This window comes from Plecotus auritus (assembly GCF_963455305.1).
Source record: "Plecotus auritus genome assembly, chromosome: 10".
NCBI classification, from domain to species: Eukaryota; Metazoa; Chordata; class Mammalia; order Chiroptera; family Vespertilionidae; genus Plecotus; species Plecotus auritus.
Genome location: NC_137785.1, coordinates 35,396,576 through 35,414,759, shown reverse-complemented (window position 1 = coordinate 35,414,759; position 18,184 = coordinate 35,396,576). Strand labels below are relative to the sequence as shown.

Genomic DNA, 18,184 nt, shown 5'->3' with positions numbered 1-18,184 from the left:
CAGAATGAGAGGTGAGGTGGCTGTGGCCCTTCCCTCCCCCAAACCCCTGTCTCTTCCCATGAGCTCTCCTACCAGATGAGGCTTCCAGCCTATCCAGCTTGCTGACCAACCAATCCAAATTGGTGGAGAAGAGGGCACAGTTGGTACGATTGCCACGGATCAGAGAGGCTGAAGGTGGAGAGATAGGTTAGACCAAACAGTACTGGGACCTGTGGAGTTCCAGGGGAAGTCATAACTAGGCCCCTTTACCCAGGAGTTCATAGAGCAGGTTCACGATCTCTTTCCAGGACTCGGCGGCCTCCTCCCCAGCAAATTCTGCGAAGTGAGCAGCGGTGGTGTAGACATTTAGGCGGTCAATGCAATTCAAGACCAGGGAGAGCATCCCCTGAGGTGGGGAAACAAGGGTCACCCAGGAGTTCCAAGTCGTCCTTCCTTGCCTTTCTTGGATTTACTAATTTATATTTCTTCAACAGCTAGTGACTGTGAGTTCCCAGATCTACACCAGCACAATAGCTCCATGTCCCCCTTCACTCCCATCACCCCCTCTCCTTCTTGGCTCCCCAGATCAGTCCTGTCTTCTGTGTCTCTGTCCCCAACATAATACAGCCTTATTAGCATCAGGACTGAATTTGTGCTTCTCTTTCCTATAGTTTTCTTTCCATCCTTTTCACTTCCAAGCACCCCACTCCTGGTCCCAGTTGGCCCAGTTCACTTGCCACACTGACCATAAGAGAGATTTTGTTGTTTTATATTTTAATCTTCTGTCTTTTTTATTGTGAATTATAACAGACACATAGAAAAGCACATAAGACATATACAGTCAATTGTTACTCATGATATTTGGGTTCTGTAAAGTCCCCATGAACACTGAGTTAGCAAATCCTGAACCATGACTCCCAGGGGAAATACAGGCAGTTCCTCTATTTAGTACCAACAATTTCATACTCTCTTGTTTTATGTGCATTTCTGTTTAAAAACACTGATTTATCACAATACCAAACATCAAGCTATATTACCAAGCCACAGTTCTGAAAACTGCCTGGTACTGGCACAAGAACAGACATATAGACCAATGGAACAGAATAGAGAACCCAGAAATTGACCCAAACCATTATACTCAATTAACATTTGACAATGGAGACAAGAGCATACAATGGAGTCAACACAGTCTCTTTAATAAATGGTGCTGGGAAATTTGGTCAGATACATGCAAAAAAATGAAACTAGATCAGCAACTTACACCATACACAAAAACAAACTCAAAATGGCTAAAGGACTTGAATGTAAGACAGGAAACCATAAAAATCCTGCAAGACTCCATAGGCAGCAAAATTGCAGACATATGTCATAGCAATATCTTTACAGACACAGATCCTAGGGCAAGAGAGACTAAGGAGAAAATAAACAAATGGGACTACATCAAAATAAAAAGCTTCTGCACAGCAAAAGAAACCATCAACAAAACAATAAGAAAGCCCACTGCATGGGAGAACATATTTGCCAATGTTATTTCTGATAAGGGTTTAATCTCCAATGTTTACAGGGAACTCATACAACTTAACAAAAGGAAGATAAACAATCCAACCAAAAAATGGGCAAAGGACCTAAATAGACACTTTTTGAAAGAGGACATTCAGAAAGCCAAGAGACATATGAAAACATGCTCAAAGTCACTAATCATCTGAGAGATGCAAATCAAAACAACAATGAGGTACCACCTCACACCTGTCAGAATGACTATCATCAACAAATCAACAAACGACAAGTGCTGGAGAGGATGAGGAGAAAAAGGAACCCTCCTTCACTGCTGGTGGGAATGCAGACTGGTGCAGCCATTGTGAAAAACAGTATGGTGTTTCCTCAAAAATTTAAAAATGGAACTGCCATTTGACCCAGTAATACCACTTCTAGGAATATATCCTAAGAAAACAGAAACACCAATCAGAAAGGATATATGCACCCCTATGTTCATAGCAGCACAATTTACAATAGCTAAGATTTGGAAACAGCCTAAATGCCCATCAGCAGATGAGTGGATTAGAAAACTATGGTACATCTACACAATGGAATACTTCGCTGCTATAAAAAAGAAGGAATTCTTACCATTTGCAACAACATGGATAGAACTGGAGAGCATTATGCTAAGTGAAATAAGCCAGGCAGTGAAAGAAAAATACCACATGATCTCACTCATTTATGGAATTATGAACAACATAAACTGATGAACAAAAATAGATACAGAGGCAGAGAAGCATTGAACAGACTGTCAAATTACAGTGGGAAGCCTGGGGAGGGGAGGTAAGAGATCAACCGAAGGACTTGAATGCATGCATATAAGCATAACCAGTGGACGCAAGACAGTGGCGGGGGGAGGTGAGGGCATGTGCCGGGGGGTAAGGGAGGCCGGGGGAAGGTCAATGGGGGGGAAAAGGAGACATATGTACTACTATTTGTAATACTTTAAACAATAAAAAAATGAAAAAAATAAAAACACTGATTTAATATATATTATTGATTCATTAACATTAAGAGTCAACAATAACTCATACCTGAATAAAGCTCATCTAACATGCATTTTCTCAGTAAGGCACCTCCCAGATTTCTTGTGCTTAGGAACATGAGACAGCACTTCAACACTACACTTAGGGCCCATTTTAAGCAGCAAAATCAACAAAAATGCAAAAAAATATGGCACCAAATATGTGACAAAAAGGACACTTGTTTATAATATGAGACATGAAACAAGAAAACAGCGTGTGCCCTGGCCAGTGTGGCTTGGTTGGTTGGAGCATTGCCCCGTACACCAAAAGGTTGCGGGGTTGCAGGTTCATAGTGGAGGCAACCAATAGATGTTTCTCTCCCTCTCTCCCTCTAAAAATCGGTTTAAAAAACATATTCTGGAGTGAGGATTTTTTAAAAAAGGAGATGAAAGTGGAGCATAGCCTTGTTCCACCTCAGCTGGCTACATGTGACTGAAATTTTTTACCACTCTGCACATGGCCACACATGTGCTCTAGTATTGATTAGGGTAATACAAATAAACTTTAGCAAGTAGGCAAATTGAAAATACAGAATCTGTGAATAACAAAGACCAAAGTATATGTTTTACCAAACCAATATCAAGAATAGCTGTGGAGCCAAAACCGGTTTGGCTCAGTGGATAGAGCGTCAGCCTGCGGACTGAAAGGTCCCAGGTTCGATTCCGGTCAAGGGCATGTAACTTGGTTGCGGGCACATCCCCAGTAGGAGGTGTGCAAGAGGCAGCTGATCGATGTTTCTCTCTCATCGATGTTTCTGACTATCTATCCCTCTTCCTTCCTCTCTGTAAAAAATCAATAAAATATATTTAAAAAAAAAGAATAGCTGTGGAATCATGACCCAGGCCAAGAAAGAGAACATTGCCAGCCAGCCAGAAGTCGCCTGGATGCCCTTTCTGATTACACAATCCTTGCTGCTAGGGATAAACCATCATCCTGACTTTCATGAAAATCCTTTCCTTAATTTTCTAATTGACTTTTGCCTGTATTTGAACTTGGAATATACAGAAAGTATTCTTTTGTACGTGGATTCTTTTGCTCAATGTTATAGTTTAAGATCCAAGAACATTGTTGCAGCTATCATTTCGTTTGTTCATTTTCATTGCTGAGTGTATCCATATCCATTTATGGATATGACACATTTGTGGATCCATTCTAGTGGTGGATATTTGAGCTGTTTCTAGTTTTAGGCTGTTACAAGTAATGCTGCTATGACAACTGTTTTATCTATATAAGAGAGGCAGTGCATTGTGATTCAGAGCATAACCACGCTGGAGTCACATAGACTGGCTCTGCCACTAGCTCCTCCAGGTATGCACATGGCTGCCTCCCTTCGTTCAGGTCACCTGCCTTGAGCACTCTACTGTATTTTAATTGCACCACTCCCAGCACTGCCTACTGCTGTCCTGCTTTATTTTTCTCCTTAGCCCTTGCCACCATACCATATACATTTTTTATTTTATGTATTTATTTATTTTAGAGAGGAAGGGAGAGAGAAGGAAAAACACATCGATTTGTTGTTCCTTATGCATTGATTGATTCTTGTATGTGCCCTGCCTGGGGATTAAACCCATAACCTTTGTGTATCGGGATGATGCTCTAACCAACTGAGCTACCTGGCCAAAGAATAATTTTCTTATTTTATTGATCATCTATCCTCCTCCATGTCAACTCCGTAAGGATGGACATTTTGTCTGTTTTGTTGACAGCCACATCCCCTGGCATATTTGTTGCCCTTCACTGACCCATCTGTAATACAGGAATTACAATCCCCCATGGAGTTATTAGAAGATGTCTTGTACATAGCGCTCTTAATACATAGCGAGGGCTAAATTCAAGGTAAAATAACCACTAACATTTTTATATAGCATCTACTAGTTACTGGCACTGTTCAAGCTCTGCATATCCTAACTCTACTCCATAAGTAAGTTTTATTATTGTTATTATTATTATTTCTATGTCTGCCTCCCCCATCAGCCTGGGAACCCCTGGAGAGGAGGGGGACCAAGTTGTCAACCTTTGAATGAACATACATCCCCATCACCATGTATCAGACGCCCAACCTTTGTCCAGCCCCCTCCTCCCACTCTGCTCAGCCCTTCCCACTCAGACCCCACATCTCTTCTCCTCGGGCTCTCATAACCCAAACTCCTAGCCCTGACCCCATCTGAGTTTCCGCCCTACACTGCCCTCCCAGTCTCCCAAAGACCCACCTCTGCCCCTGATCCGCCCCCACGCCCCACCGGTTCCATCCTCTCACCCCACAGGCCGCGCCCCCACAGACACCACCCCTGAGTCCGCAGCCTCTGAGCCTTTATCCTCGGACTTCTCAGGCCTTCTCCAAAGGCCCGGCCCCTCCTTCCCGGTGAGAGAACAAGGTCAGCCCCTCCCGCCCGCTCGCACGGGACCCCGCCCCCGCTCCGCCGGAGACCCCGCCCTCGAGGTCCCGCGCCCGCCTTCGGGCCACGCCTACGGCGACCACAGGCCCGCCCTGCGCCCGCACCTCCTCTTGAAAGAGACTCTGCCGGTTGCGCAAGCTGCGCAGCTTGCTTTGCTTCTCCTCGTGCTGCAGCTCCTCGGAGGGCGGCTCGAAGTAGCCGATGAGGTCCTGCAGGCTCAGGACGACGCCCTCGATGGGCAGCGCGGTGCCAGCCGGCGGCCCCGAGCCCCGCGGCTTCCCGCTGAAGCTGTCCAGGCCCCTGTGGGATCGCGCACTAGTTCGCCAGGGGCTGAGTGCTGACCATGGGTGTGGCACTCTGGAGTCCCCCTACCCCCGTCCCTGCAGGACTCCCACAGACACACCTCTTTAACAGAGAGGGAGACGGATATGCAGAAAGACAAAGAAGGGCCTTGACTGAGGTTACACGTGGCCAAGGGCAGAGCTGGAACTAGGACTTATGCCTGTGTAGTAGGCACAGGGACAGTGGAAACAGGAGTCGGAATTGGGAGGTCCAGGTCAAGGGCCTGGGTGTCGGGTTTGAAAGGTGATGATCAGAAATGTTCAACTCAATCAGATTAGGGACCAAGTATATAAAGGTCAAGAGTTTAGAGGTTAGTGGTCATGTGAATGTTAGCAGGGATGTGGATGTCAGAGGTAGAGATTAATGGGGTCAGGTGCCTGAACGCCAGGAGCATGGGGGTCAAGGTATGGCCTGGCACACGGGCAGAGTGGGCAGGTCGCTCACTTGATGAACTGGTTGTACAGGCCAGCAGTGCTGTAGATCATGCGGGCAGCCTGGGACTCCTCCTGCTGGCAGCGGGTCAGTGACAGAGCGTCATCCATGTGGCCTTCCTGGTGCAGCATGGCCTGGCGGTGGGAGGACAGAGAAGTCAGGAGGGGGCCTTGCTCCCTAGATTCTAGCCCAAAGCTGCCTGCTTCATCCACCAAATCTCTCTGCCAGTCCTCCCCTGCCATCCCTCTTTATCTGATTCTGTCTTTCATTCTGTCTTTTCCCTTTCATCTCTGTCTCTCTCTGTCTTTGTCCCTCTTTTTTTCTATCTGTTCATCTTTGTCTCTCTCTCCTTATCTATATCTTACCTCTATTGCACACTTTGGTCTCATTTTCCCTGTCTCTCCTTCTCTGTCTTTCTCTGTCTCTTTCATGTCTGTCTCCAGGCCAGACGCCCTCCACTTGTATCTACTAATGCCTTAACATTGCCCCATCAGAGCACTATAGCAGCTCCCCAAACTTAATATGTCCCAGACAGAATGCCTGGCACCTTCTGTGAATACAGCCATCACAGTGCCAGCTTTCCCCTGAGCTGACCTCTAGTCCCGTGGCTGTGACTCCTCCACTCATGATTTCAATGACAAACCTTGTTCTTTTTGCAAACAGGTGCCTCCCTAGTCTTCCCACTCATTCACTCAGCAAGTCTTTATTGAGTGACTCTGTTATAGACATTGGAGCTAAAACTTTAGATCCCTGTCCTCATGAGCTGACATTTGACTGTCCCTAACTTGGTTAATGGCACTTCCATCCTTTTGGTTGCTCAGGGTAAAAATCATAGCATCACCCCCAACTCCTATCTCTCTCTTCCCAATACCCAATCTGTCAGAAAATCCTGTTGGCTCAACCCTCAAAATCCAACCAGAATCCACCATGTTTCCCCACTCCACAGTCCCCACCCTGTCCTGTCCCCTGTCATCTACTACCTATACCCTACCAGCAATCTCCTCCCGGTCTTTCTACTCCAGCTCTGCACCCCAACTCCACCACACACAATCTGTTCCTGAAAGCAGCTAAGGAACCAGAACACTCTGTGGCTCCATCTCATGCAAGGTAAAAGTAAAAGCCAGGTGCTCGCTTCGGCAGCACATATACTAAAATTGGAACGATACAGAGAAGATTAGCATGGCCCCTGCGCAAGGATGACAAGCAAATTCGTGAAGCGTTCCATATTAAAAAAAAAAAATAAAAGCCAGGACCCTCCCCATTACCACAAGGCCCTACATGGTCTGCTCCCATCTCCTCTCTGTCCTCACCTGCCCCTCTACTTGCCCCTCGCTCACTCTGCTCTAGCCAAACTGGATTTTCTTCCTGTTATTGCAACTAACCAACCTCATTCCAACCTTTACACATGTTCTTCCCTCTGTCAAAAGTAGCTTTCCCTCTCTTCAGTTATATAGCTATATACTTCATTAAAAGCAGTTTATTCACCAGTTCTGAGCAATGGTGGGGTGGGGGCTGGGAACAAGTCTCTATAGCTGGCCTATATTTACACACACACACACACACACACACACACACACACACACATCCAAAACAACTTGGATACTCATTAATTTGTTGAATGTCATTCTCCGTCTGCTTGTCACTCTCTGTCTTTTCCATCTCTGTCTTTCTCTATTTTTCTGTCTCCATATTGTTTTTATCTATGCCTTTCTCTGTCTCTATATTTCCCTCTCTCTTCTTCTCCATGTGTATTAACAATATATATTTCTCTTCATTTTTTCCTCTTTCTCAATCTTGGTTTCTCTCTCAGCCTGCGTCTTTCTCTCATCCTGTCTTCAAACCCCTGATATTTTGAAGGCTCAAGCATGAACCCCCCTCACCCCACACCCCGTCTCCTTTCTCTCCTTGCCAGGTGCCCACCTTCTTCTTGAGCACTCCGAGCCGCAGAGCCTTGGGGTCCGGAGCGGCATAGGTGAGCCACAGGCCTGAGGCCACATGCTGCACAAAGCACAGCGACTCCCCATACTTGATCTCAGGGGGACCCATGCCTTCCACGTCCCGCTTGGGGGCCACATCCAGTTTCTCCTGCAGGGGCAGGGGACAGAGGTTAGCTCCTCTGCTGTGCAGTTAGTAGGGGAGCCCCACAGAGAGACTGCTGAGATGGAATTTGGGGCTCCAGGTGAGGGAGGGCACTCTGACCCCACCAACCTTGGAGATGCGGAAGCAGAAGGAGGTAGCCTTGGTGTGGGCCTTGCTGGCATCAACCACCACCAGACCCTGATCCTCGGTGAGTGCCAAGTACCGCCCCGTGGTGACATGGCGGATGCGAAGCGGCTGGCCCCAGCGAAGGTGGCTCCCACTCCAGCTGTGGTGGGTGAGGGCAAGATGGTCAGAGACCAGCCCTGATCCTCCCATGGAGACCATGGTCTTAGTTCAAACCTCCTCAAGCCCCTTTCCAGGATGCCCCAAACTTTCCTCAAATCTTTCCTAGAACCCGCAATCCCCCTTCAGGAACCCTAATCATCTCCTCTCAGGCCTTCACAGCTTCCTCTTGGCTCCCCAGATGTCTCTAGTGCCCCCAGTTTTCCCAGACCTGTCATCTTATCCCTCTCCACTCCCCACATTTTCACTCAGAACCCTCTGACCTCTCCCTCAGCACCCCCACAACCCCCAAGACCTCCTTTTCCTCCAGGATTCTAGGACCCTGAGGACTTCATTGCCCTCTTGGGCTCCCCAGATTTCCCCTCAAAACTCTCCAGTCTCTTCCTTAGTTTTCCCCTCTTGTCCCCCCAGACCCAGTCCCCTCCCCCAGCTCAACCCAATGCCCCCACCTGATTCTCAGAGGCTCCAGTCTCCAGAGGGAGCGGGCATGGGTACACACAGCTCCCCCCTCATAGTGGACAAGCCTGGGGACATGGAAGAGAGTGAGGTCAGGCGTTCAGGTTCCAGTCCCCCAGAATTTGACCCCTACCCATAGGGCCCCAGCCCCCCAACTGACCTTTGCACTCCTCCCTGCCCCCACCCTGAAACCCCATGCACTCTTGTCCCCCATCCAGACCTGCGCTGGTCATCACTGTCAGCGGGGGAAATGGTCAGACACTCATCCATGTGTCCATGGAAGAGGCGGAGGACGTGGCCCCCAGTCACATAGCCTGCAGACGAGCCAGGAAAGATGATCACTGTGGGCTGGAGCCCCAGACAAGCCCGGGAACCAAAGGGGAGTTCAGGGGCCTGTTTAACGCCCGGGGGAGGCTGGGGCCTGGGTTGGGGGTCTGCAGTTAAAGACCTGAGTTTCAGGGTAGGAAGTGTAGTCTGAGATTTAGGCTAAGTTTGAGGTCTGAAGTAGAGGGATATGATTTGGGGTCTCAGGTTGAGGGTCGGGTGTACAGAGCTGGGGTCTGAGTTTGGATATTTGAGATTAGGGTTAGAGATTTGGGTCTCATGCTCCCTGATATTGGGGTCCAAGTTCCAGGGTTTGGTCTGGGTTTTGGGTTTAGAAGTGTGATGGTTGGCTCTGAAGTTGGGATCTGAAATTTGTGTGTGATTTTGAAGGTCTGAGGCTGGTAGCTGAGGTTTAGGGTCTGAAGTTATAGTTTAGGTTTGTAAGTCTGAGCTTTGCAATTGGAAGTTGGTGAATCTGAGATTCAAACTTCAGGCCTGAGTTTTGGAATCTGTCCTTTGAGTCTCAGCTTGAGTCTGGCTTGGGGCTCTGAGGTTTGGGGTGTCAGAGTTGGAGTCAAAGTTGGGGGCCATGCTTTGGGGTCTTAGCATGGGGGTCTGAATCTGGGAGATGATTTTGGAGATATGAAGTTAAAGTGGAGGTCTGAGGTTGGTTAGCTCTGGTTTAGAGTCTGAATGAGGGGTTTTGGTTTGGGGATCAGGGTTTGAATTTGGGGGTCTGGGTTTGGGGGTTGAGGTCACATGCTGCTTGTGCTAGTCATCTGAGGCTTAGGGTTGAGAATAAGCTCCAAATTTGATGTTCTAAGCTTGGATCTGAGTTTAGGGGTCTGGCCTCCAGGACCCAAGTTTGGCATGTCAGCTTTGGGGACCAATATTTTGGGTCTGAGTTTGGGAGTCTCATCCTGAGTTCTGGATTTGGGGTCAGTTGGAGATCTAATTGTGAGGGTCATAGTTTGGGGTCTGAGTTTACAAGGTTCTGTTTGGGCATATCTGAGAGGCAATGTGGGAAGTCTATGTTGGGGGTCTCAGTTTAGGGTCTGGAATTATGGGAGTCCTCACCCTCTTCACAGCCAGAGGAGATGGGATTCATGTTCCACAATGTTTGCATGAAGGAGGCATCGACTTGGAGCTCCCCACTGGCTGTTGACAAGTGCTGAAGGCAACCAGGAGGTGATGGTCAGAGACAATGGTGATGGGCCAATAGTTCCAGAGGCAGAAGCCAAAACCCAGAGGTGGAAGCCAGGAAACCAGCAGATGAAAGACAGAACATTAGAGGTCACAGATCAGGAAACCATGATGGAGTCAGGAGATGGGGTGTCAGAAACCAGGAATTGAATGTCAAAGGTCAGGAACCTGGAAATTGGGAGTCAGGACCTTGGGGCCAGAGACGAGGCTAACCTGTGATAGGAGATGGGGTGGATCCCACGTGCCTCCAGCCCCGGGGGCAGTAGTAGCCACGAGGGGGTGGGGTTGCTCACCAGGTAGCGCTCAGAGGAGACACTAACGAGGATGAGGTCATCCCCAACGCGAACCTTTTCTCCTTCGGACCTCTGCTTGGAGGCTGGGTGCATCGTCCACCAACAGGCTTCGCCTATGGGGGCAGGATTCTCAGGATGATGGCTGCCCAGAATTCTCTTCCCAAGGTCTTCCCAGTCCTGAGCCTTCCAAGCCTTATGCCCCAAATTCTCCTACTGCTGCCACCAACTCTGCCTCAGTTTCCTCTTCCTGCCCTCAGATCCTCTGCCTACGATTCCCCCATGCTTGCCCAAGTCTCCCCATCCAAATTTGTCCATTCGCACCCAGAGACTCTCTGCCCCAAAGTCCTCGTTACCCCCAGAGCATTTCCATGTCTACCCCATAATTCTGTAGATCTGCACCCCAACTTCCTGCCTGTCCTGTCCCTATCACACCCTGCTCCCTCCAGCTCCTCCACCTGTTGCATCCTCCTGCAGTCCCACGTCGAAGGCCAGCTTGTCGGTCATGGAGCGGGAAGTAGTGAGGCAGCTCAGATACTAGGGTCATAGAGCGGGGTCAGCCTCCTCCTGGAAGGCACTGCACTCCCTGCCCCCTGCCCTTGCCCTCTTGCTGATGCACTCACCATGCTGCTGTGTGCATGCCGGAGCAGGATGGCATGGCCATACAGGAGTGTCCTGTGTCCTCCGCCCTGGGATGACTACAGGGGGTGTGGGGGAATGAGGGCACAGAGTGAGAACAGATCTCCAATACATCTGGCCTATACCAGGTGGGAATAGGATCCCCATAAAATACCATGCTCACACCTGGATGCAAGGAAGCCTCCACTCAGACCAGTAGCAGATTCTTTGACTCAGTTTCCCTACCCATGAAAGTGGGGGCTCTGTCTCTGAGAAGCCTGTGGATGGAGTGTTTTATATTCCCCAAAGCCCTCTCTGTCCTCCCTGCCTCCTTCACCTTGTTAACTAGGCCAAGAGTCACTCGGAGGCTGGACCCCTCCTCTAGGTACCGAGGACACTCCAGGAAGCCCCAGCATCTCATGTTCCATGGACCTCAGCTCCTTCTACTCTAACCTGTCGCATCATGGCTGGCGGCAGCTGGTGTGCACTGGTACAGTCCTGCCAGTTGTTAAAGATTTGAACATCACCCACAGAGACCTGCTCTGTACTGCCTCAAGGAGACTCCGTCCCTCTTGAGGGGTGACACCCCGTCATTCAATGGCACCAGGCCTTCCATCCCAGCTCTTTCATGCCCATGCTCTGAGGGGGCCATGTGATGGGACCACATGATCACATGGCAGACCCACTCCTGGACCAGAGGGGACCCACACTTGGGATAAGAGAGGGGAGGGAAGAGGTCCCATGCAGAGAAGAGCTGGGATCAGGGTCAGGGAAAGGATGGGAAAGAGGAGGAAGTAGCAGGCGGTGGGAACAGGGGGTTCAGAAGCCCCCATCCCTTTCCTTCCTTCCTTCCTTCTTTCCTTCCTTCTTTCCTGGCCTGTTCTGGGGTACATAGCCCCAGCCTCAAATGCAGGACGTGAGCCCAAGAGGCAGATCGGGCTCAGAAGAGGTGGGAAGGACAGGTGACACCCAAGGCCAGACCTACCCACTTATCCAAATTGAGGGCCTGTGGAGGTGGGTCAGAGAGAGGAAGAAGAGCAGATGGTAAATGAAGCCCATGTCCTCCCACCCATCCTGGTCACCCATCGGCTCAGGGGAGCCTCACCTCCACACCGGCCTCCACAGTGTTGGCCAGCATCTCCTGCAGGGCTCGGACGGACAGCGACTGCTCCAGGACAAAGCAACAGATGGCCAGATCGGGGGGCACATTCTGGAGGGAGGTGAGATGTGAGCAGGGGGCCTGCAGGCCCAAAGATCTGGCATACCCCTTGCCCCTCTAAATATGGACACCCAGTCTCAATCCCAACCCTCCAAGAAGCCCTGCCCTCTGCCTCCTGCTTCAGACACCCTGAATCCTCACCAATATCACAGAAAACACTTCTGCTGTGCCTCCTCCCTCAAACACCTGAACCCCACAGAAGCTTCCACGCTACCCTCCTGCTCAGGCACCCCACACCCCACCTAATCTCGGAAAACGCCTCCATCCTCAGACACACTGCATCCGCCCAACTCCAGGGCTCCTCCGCTTCCCCTGCAGGTAACTCAAATCTCTCCAACCCCAGAGGGAGGCCTGCCTCCTGCTGTCACAGTGCAGCCCAGTTCCTGCCTCTTGCATGGACACTGTGAACATTGCTTCAAAATCACAGGAGGGCACCCGTAGCCACCCCCTCAGTCTCCCACCTGTTACATCGACTCTTAGACACCCTCCTGCTTGGACCCAAGGCTCTCTGCCCCCTGCAGACCCTGGCCCTTTTCCCCATCAGATGCTATGTCCCCTCCCTTTCCCAGCCTTCACCCCATCCCCTAGGTCACCTCCTCTCTCAGACCTGAGTCCACCTCACCCTCAGACCCCAGGCACCCTCCACCTCTCAGCCTCAACCCCCACCCCCACCCCCACCTCAGTTCCCTGCTAGCATCCTCCTGTCCCTCCAGGCCCTGTCACATCAGATCCAAGGCCCTCTGCCACCTCAGACTCCTGCCTCCTAAGACCCTGGTCCCTCCCTCTTTAAACCCTAGCCCTTTTTTCCTCTTAGCCCCCTCCATTTTCTCCCCATCAGCACCCCCTCTTCAGATTTCCAGACCACCCTTCTTTGGGCCACAGATTCTGTGTCCCTTCAGACTCCCTCTTCCCCTGGCCCCTGCCCTCGCTCCCGTGCTGACCTGGGCATTGCTGGTAGGCTCCAGGAAGCAGAGGCGGTTGCCAAAGCCCTCGGCTGCCAGGCAGAGTTTAAGCTGCTCCTTGAGCACGGTGGCACTGCACTGTAGGACCACCTCATCGTCCTGGGAAGGAATGGGGGTTTAGGGCTCCCTGGCACCCACCCTCACCCCACAGACACTGCATACCATGCCACTCACCCCACCCTTGTCCCCATGAAAGAGATACCCACCTTGCAATAAAGTAGGTGCCCGTACTGAACGCTAAACATACTTCTAATATCCCCATGAAATAGGAGCTAGTGTCATCCCATTTTAATATAGGAAACTGAGGCTCAAAGAGGAGACATGGCCTGTCCAAGACCACACCACTAAAAGGAGGAGCTGGGATTTGAGCCTCAGTCTAGCTGGCTCCAGAGGCCTCCCAGGTGGGGTCTTCAAGGTGAGCCATTGGAGGGTGGAAAGTCTGAACACATCAAGTTCAATGGCTTTTAAGCTCAGCCTCCTTTAATTTCTCTTTTGTATATTGCCTTAATACACAAAATTGTTGCCCTGGCCGGTGTGGCTCAGTTGGTTGGAGCATAGTGCAGTACACCAAAAGGTAATGGGTTCTACTCCTCATCAGGGCCCAAACCCAGGGTTGAGGGTTTAATCCCCAATTTGGGTGCATGCCAGAGGCAACTGATAGATGTTTCTCTCATCAGTGTTTCTCTCTCTCCCTTCCTTTTTCTGAAAAAAGAAATAATAATTACACACACACACAAAAAGCCATTGCCCTAGCCGGTTTGGCTCAGTGGGTAGAGCATTGCCCTGCGGACTGAAGGGTCCCAGGTTCAATTCCGGTCAAGGGTTTCAGGCTCAATCCCCAGGAGGAGGCATGCAGGAGGCAGCCAATCAGTGATTCTCTCTCATCATTGATATTTCTCTCTCTCCCTCTCCATTCCCCTCTGAAATCAATAAAAATATATATTTTTTAAAAGCTATCCTTTAAGGAGTGCTTTCTAATGAATGTGATGCCAAAGCCTGGACTAGATCCTGGATGGAGGGGAAATGCCACAAAAGTTGGTGTTTCAGCAACTGGTCAAAGTTGAATAAGGACTGTGAATTAGCTAATGGTATCATCGCAATACTAATTTTCCTGATTTTGATAACTGTAGTGTGATTTGTAAGAGACGGCCCTTGTGTTTTAGGAAACAGGTACTACAGTATTTAGGGGTTAAGGGTATCATGTTCACAACTTACCCTAAAACAGCTACAACAGTTCAGGAAAAAAATATGGAGAGAGTGGGGGGAGGGGAAGCAAATATGCCAAATCTTCACATTTAAGGAAAATGACTGAAGGCCATATGGGAATTCTTTGAACTAACCCTGCAACTTTTCTCTAAGTTTGAAATGATTTCAAGATTATTAATTAAAATTTTAAGTAAAATAGACGCATTTTCATGTGGTGGGTCCCATTCCAAGAAGTTAACTCATTGATTCCTCACAACAACCCTGTAAAGTAAGTCTTATTATGTGAACCTTTGGAAACTGAGGTCCAGAGAGGTGAAGCAACTTGCCTGAAGTAACACAGCTGTCATATGGCATAGTTGGTACTTGATCCCAACTCTGTATGTCACACTCTTAGAACACTAGACCACCTCTCCATACATGACTATAGTAGTCCACATCTACCTTTATATCTAGTACAGTATCCATGGGGAGTGCTCAGTGTTTTCACTGATAGAGATCTCAATCAAAAATGATGGCGACCACAGCTCTTATCTGCTGAGGAAGGCAGTGGTTATTCCATCTTGTAGCTGAGGAAACAGATTCAAGGAGCTCAGGCATCCTGCCTGAGGTTGCACAGTCTCCAGCCCTTCCAGCATATCACACAAACGTGTTCCAGTCCTGGGCTTTGACCCACACAGGCAGCCCTCAGTCTGTCTATCCAGCGCAAGAGGAGGGAGGGTGGGCGGGCCTGTTGGCAAGGAGGCTCCACAACTTTTCTGTCCTGTAATCCCAAACCAGGACATCCCGGCACTTGTGCATTCATGGGAATCATATAGCTTGCGTTATTAAGTACTGCTGTCTGCTAGGCCTTATGCTCGGGGCTTTATGTTCATTTGACAGACAACTATTGAGCATCTGTGGTTGCCAGGCACTGATCTAGAAACTGTACTAGTATATAGAGCAGGGGTGGGCAAACTTTTTGACTCGAGGGCCACAATGGGTTCTTAAACTGGACCGGAGGGCCGGAACAAAAGCATGGATGGAGTGTTTGTGTAAACTAATATAAATTCAAAGTAAAGGAGCGGAGGGGAGAGCAAGAGAACCGGATAGAACAGCCGGATCCGGCCCGCGGGCCGTAGTTTGCCCAAGGCTGATATAGAGCATCAACTAAAGCAGACAGACCCCGCCCTCATGGAGCTGACATCCTTTGGGGCAGACACAATAAACAGGTGAATAGGTTCATAATTTAAATGTCAGTGATAAGTGTAATGGAAAAAATTCCCAGGGTGATGTAAGAGAGTGGCTTTTGGAGTAGGGATGACATCAGTGAGGGGATGAAGTGACAGCCTCTCCAAGGAGGTGACATTTGAGCTGAGCCTAATACTTTATCCCAAACCATAAACCTTATCCAAATAATGAGAAGGAATCAGGCCTGATGGTCTCTGGGGGAAGAAGGGGCAACCTGTTCAAAGGCCTGTGGCTGGAGGGGGCCGAGGGTGTTGAGGAAGAGCAAGGGGGATAGGATGGTGGTAGCAGGAACAAAGGGAGAGTGGGAGAGAGGAGCTCAGAGAGAGAGCTGCACAGACCCCTGGGACCCTTATGGTACAGATTTTTTGTCCCCATTATTTGTGCGTGCGTGTGCGTGTGTGTGTGCGTGTGCGTGTGCGTGTGCGTGTGTGTGTGGTTTGTTTGTTTGTTGTTTTTTGTTGTTGTTGTTAATCCTCACCCCAGGATATTTTTTCATTGATTTTTAGAGAGAGTGGAAGGTGGGGGGATAAACAGAGAGAGAAACATCAATGTGAGAGAGACACATTGATTGATTGCCTTCCACATGTACCCCAATTGAGCCTACAACCAAGATATGTGCCCTTGACCAGAATCAAACCTGGGGACCCTTCAGTCTGCGGGCCGACACTCTATCCACTGAGCCAAAGGCCCCATTGTTAATTTTAGTATATTTGCTGCTGAATTGATCCTTGTCCCCATTTTTCAGATTAGGAAATTAAAGCTTGGAGAGAAAAATAAAAATCACCTGCCCAAAGTTTGGAAGCAGGCAAATGGCAAAGCCAGACACAAACCAGAGAATGGCTACACCAGTGGTTCTCTAACTTTCTCCTGCTTCAGAATGAAGGGAGGGACCAGGAGGTCATGGTTTGATTCCCTGGTCTGGGCACATGCCTGAGTTGCAGGCTCCATCCCCAGTGGGGGACATGCAGGAGGCAGCCAATCAATGACTCTCTCTCATCATTGATGTTTCTATTTCTCTCTCCCTCTCCCTTCCTCTCTGAAATCAATAAAAATATATTTTAAAAAACAAAAACAAAAAAGAATGAAGAGAGGTGCTTGGTTAAAATGCAGCTTCCTTGCTGTGCCAGTTTCCCACCCCCTACCCAACACCAAGAGCCTGATTTATTGGCTCTGCCTGAGCAGGGAATCTGGGCCATTAACCAACCTCAGGAGGTTCTGACATGGGCCATGCTTTGAGAAAGCCCAGCCCAGGGAAGGGGGGCTAAAGGCCACCACACATCTAAAGGAAAGGAAATTAGTTTGGGGGTCCATGGCCACCATACTTAAAAAGGGAAATAAGAAGAACAGAAAATACCAACTTGCCCATCATGCTCTAAGGGCTACCTACAGTTTATGAAATTTCAGTTAAAAATAAGTGTGTGTGTGTGTGTGTGTGTGTGTGTGTGTGTGTGTGTGTGAATGCACCTAATTTGTCCATAATAACATGAATTGGAGGCAGCCATCAGCAGGTGAATTGATAAACAAATTGTGCTATATTCACACAATTGAAATACTTCCCAGCACCAAAAAGAGCCCTAGCTTGTTTGGGTCAGTGGATAGAGTGTCAGTCTGTGGACCAAAGGGTCCTGGGTTCGATTCCGGTCAGGTCAAGAGCACATACCTTGGTTGCAGGCTTCACTTTGGTTGCAGGCTAGCTAGGCCCTCATCGGGGTTCATGCTGGAGGCAACTAATCCATGTGTTTCTCATATCAATGTTTTTCTCTGTCTTTCCCTCTCCCACTCTCCCTAAAAATCAATGGAAAAATATTCTCAGGTGAGGATTAACCAAAAAAAAAAATTAATTAAAAGAAAGAAAAAAAGAAAAGAACTTTTGCCCAGCCAGTGTGAGCACCAACTTATGAATCAGGAGATCATGGTTCCAATCCTAGTCAGGGCACATGCCAGGATTGCAGGCTCGATCTCCAGTAGGGGGCGTGCAAGAGGCAGCCGATCAATGATTCTCTCTCATCAATGATGTTTCTATCTCTCTCTCCCTATCCCTTCCTCTCTGAAATGCTACATGGGTGAATGTCAAAAATATTACACTGAGCAGAAGAAGCAAGACAAATGAGCATGAATTATATATGATACATTGGAATGTTTCATATGAAACATTCCACCAATGGAAGCTATAGTGACATAAAGTGAATGGACAGGTTGGTTACTGCAAAGAGCAAGAAAGAACTTTTTGGGGTAAAGGAAATGTTCTGTCTTAATTATGATACTGATTACATAACTGTACAGTTTGTCAAAACTCATTGAATTGTAACACCTAAAATGGGTGCAATTATTGCATGTCAATTATATCTCAACAAAGTTGTTTTTTAAATAATGTAGAGAGAACCACCACACAACATCAATAAAGTTCAGAAAAAAACACGCAGTCTGTGAAAGCAGGAGTGCTGAGCCCCAGGGGCATCTAGAGATGATTCTTCTTGGCCTTGACCTTGGGCAAGTTGTTCCACTCAGACCTTGGTTTCCTTCAAACCTCCCAGAGAGATAAAGATAGGGCCCTACCTCAGAAGATAAGCAGCGAGGATATAATTAG

The 18,184-nt window shown here is 48.7% G+C and overlaps 1 protein-coding gene across 9 annotated transcripts in view; it reads right to left on the bottom strand.

Annotated features, from left to right (window-relative positions):
- RYR1 (ryanodine receptor 1) overlaps positions 1-18,184 on the bottom strand; it is a 144,960-nt gene that overhangs the window by 125,431 nt on the left and 1,345 nt on the right. For 8 of the 9 annotated variants that reach the window (XM_080644317.1, XM_080644321.1, XM_080644319.1 and 5 more), the window contains exons 2-15: positions 13,144-13,263; positions 12,089-12,193; positions 10,989-11,063; positions 10,824-10,902; positions 10,369-10,481; positions 9,950-10,043; positions 8,769-8,862; positions 8,542-8,616; positions 7,919-8,075; positions 7,631-7,795; positions 5,723-5,844; positions 5,041-5,236; positions 250-385; positions 73-168 (exon numbers count right to left, since the gene is read on the bottom strand). In XM_080644317.1, the coding sequence (XP_080500443.1) occupies positions 73-168; positions 250-385; positions 5,041-5,236; positions 5,723-5,844; positions 7,631-7,795; positions 7,919-8,075; positions 8,542-8,616; positions 8,769-8,862; positions 9,950-10,043; positions 10,369-10,481; positions 10,824-10,902; positions 10,989-11,063; positions 12,089-12,193; positions 13,144-13,263 (1,627 nt within the window). The remainder of the gene's footprint in view (positions 1-72; positions 169-249; positions 386-5,040; positions 5,237-5,722; positions 5,845-7,630; positions 7,796-7,918; positions 8,076-8,541; positions 8,617-8,768; positions 8,863-9,949; positions 10,044-10,368; positions 10,482-10,823; positions 10,903-10,988; positions 11,064-12,088; positions 12,194-13,143; positions 13,264-18,184) is intronic. The other variant, XM_080644320.1, reaches the window with a different exon arrangement.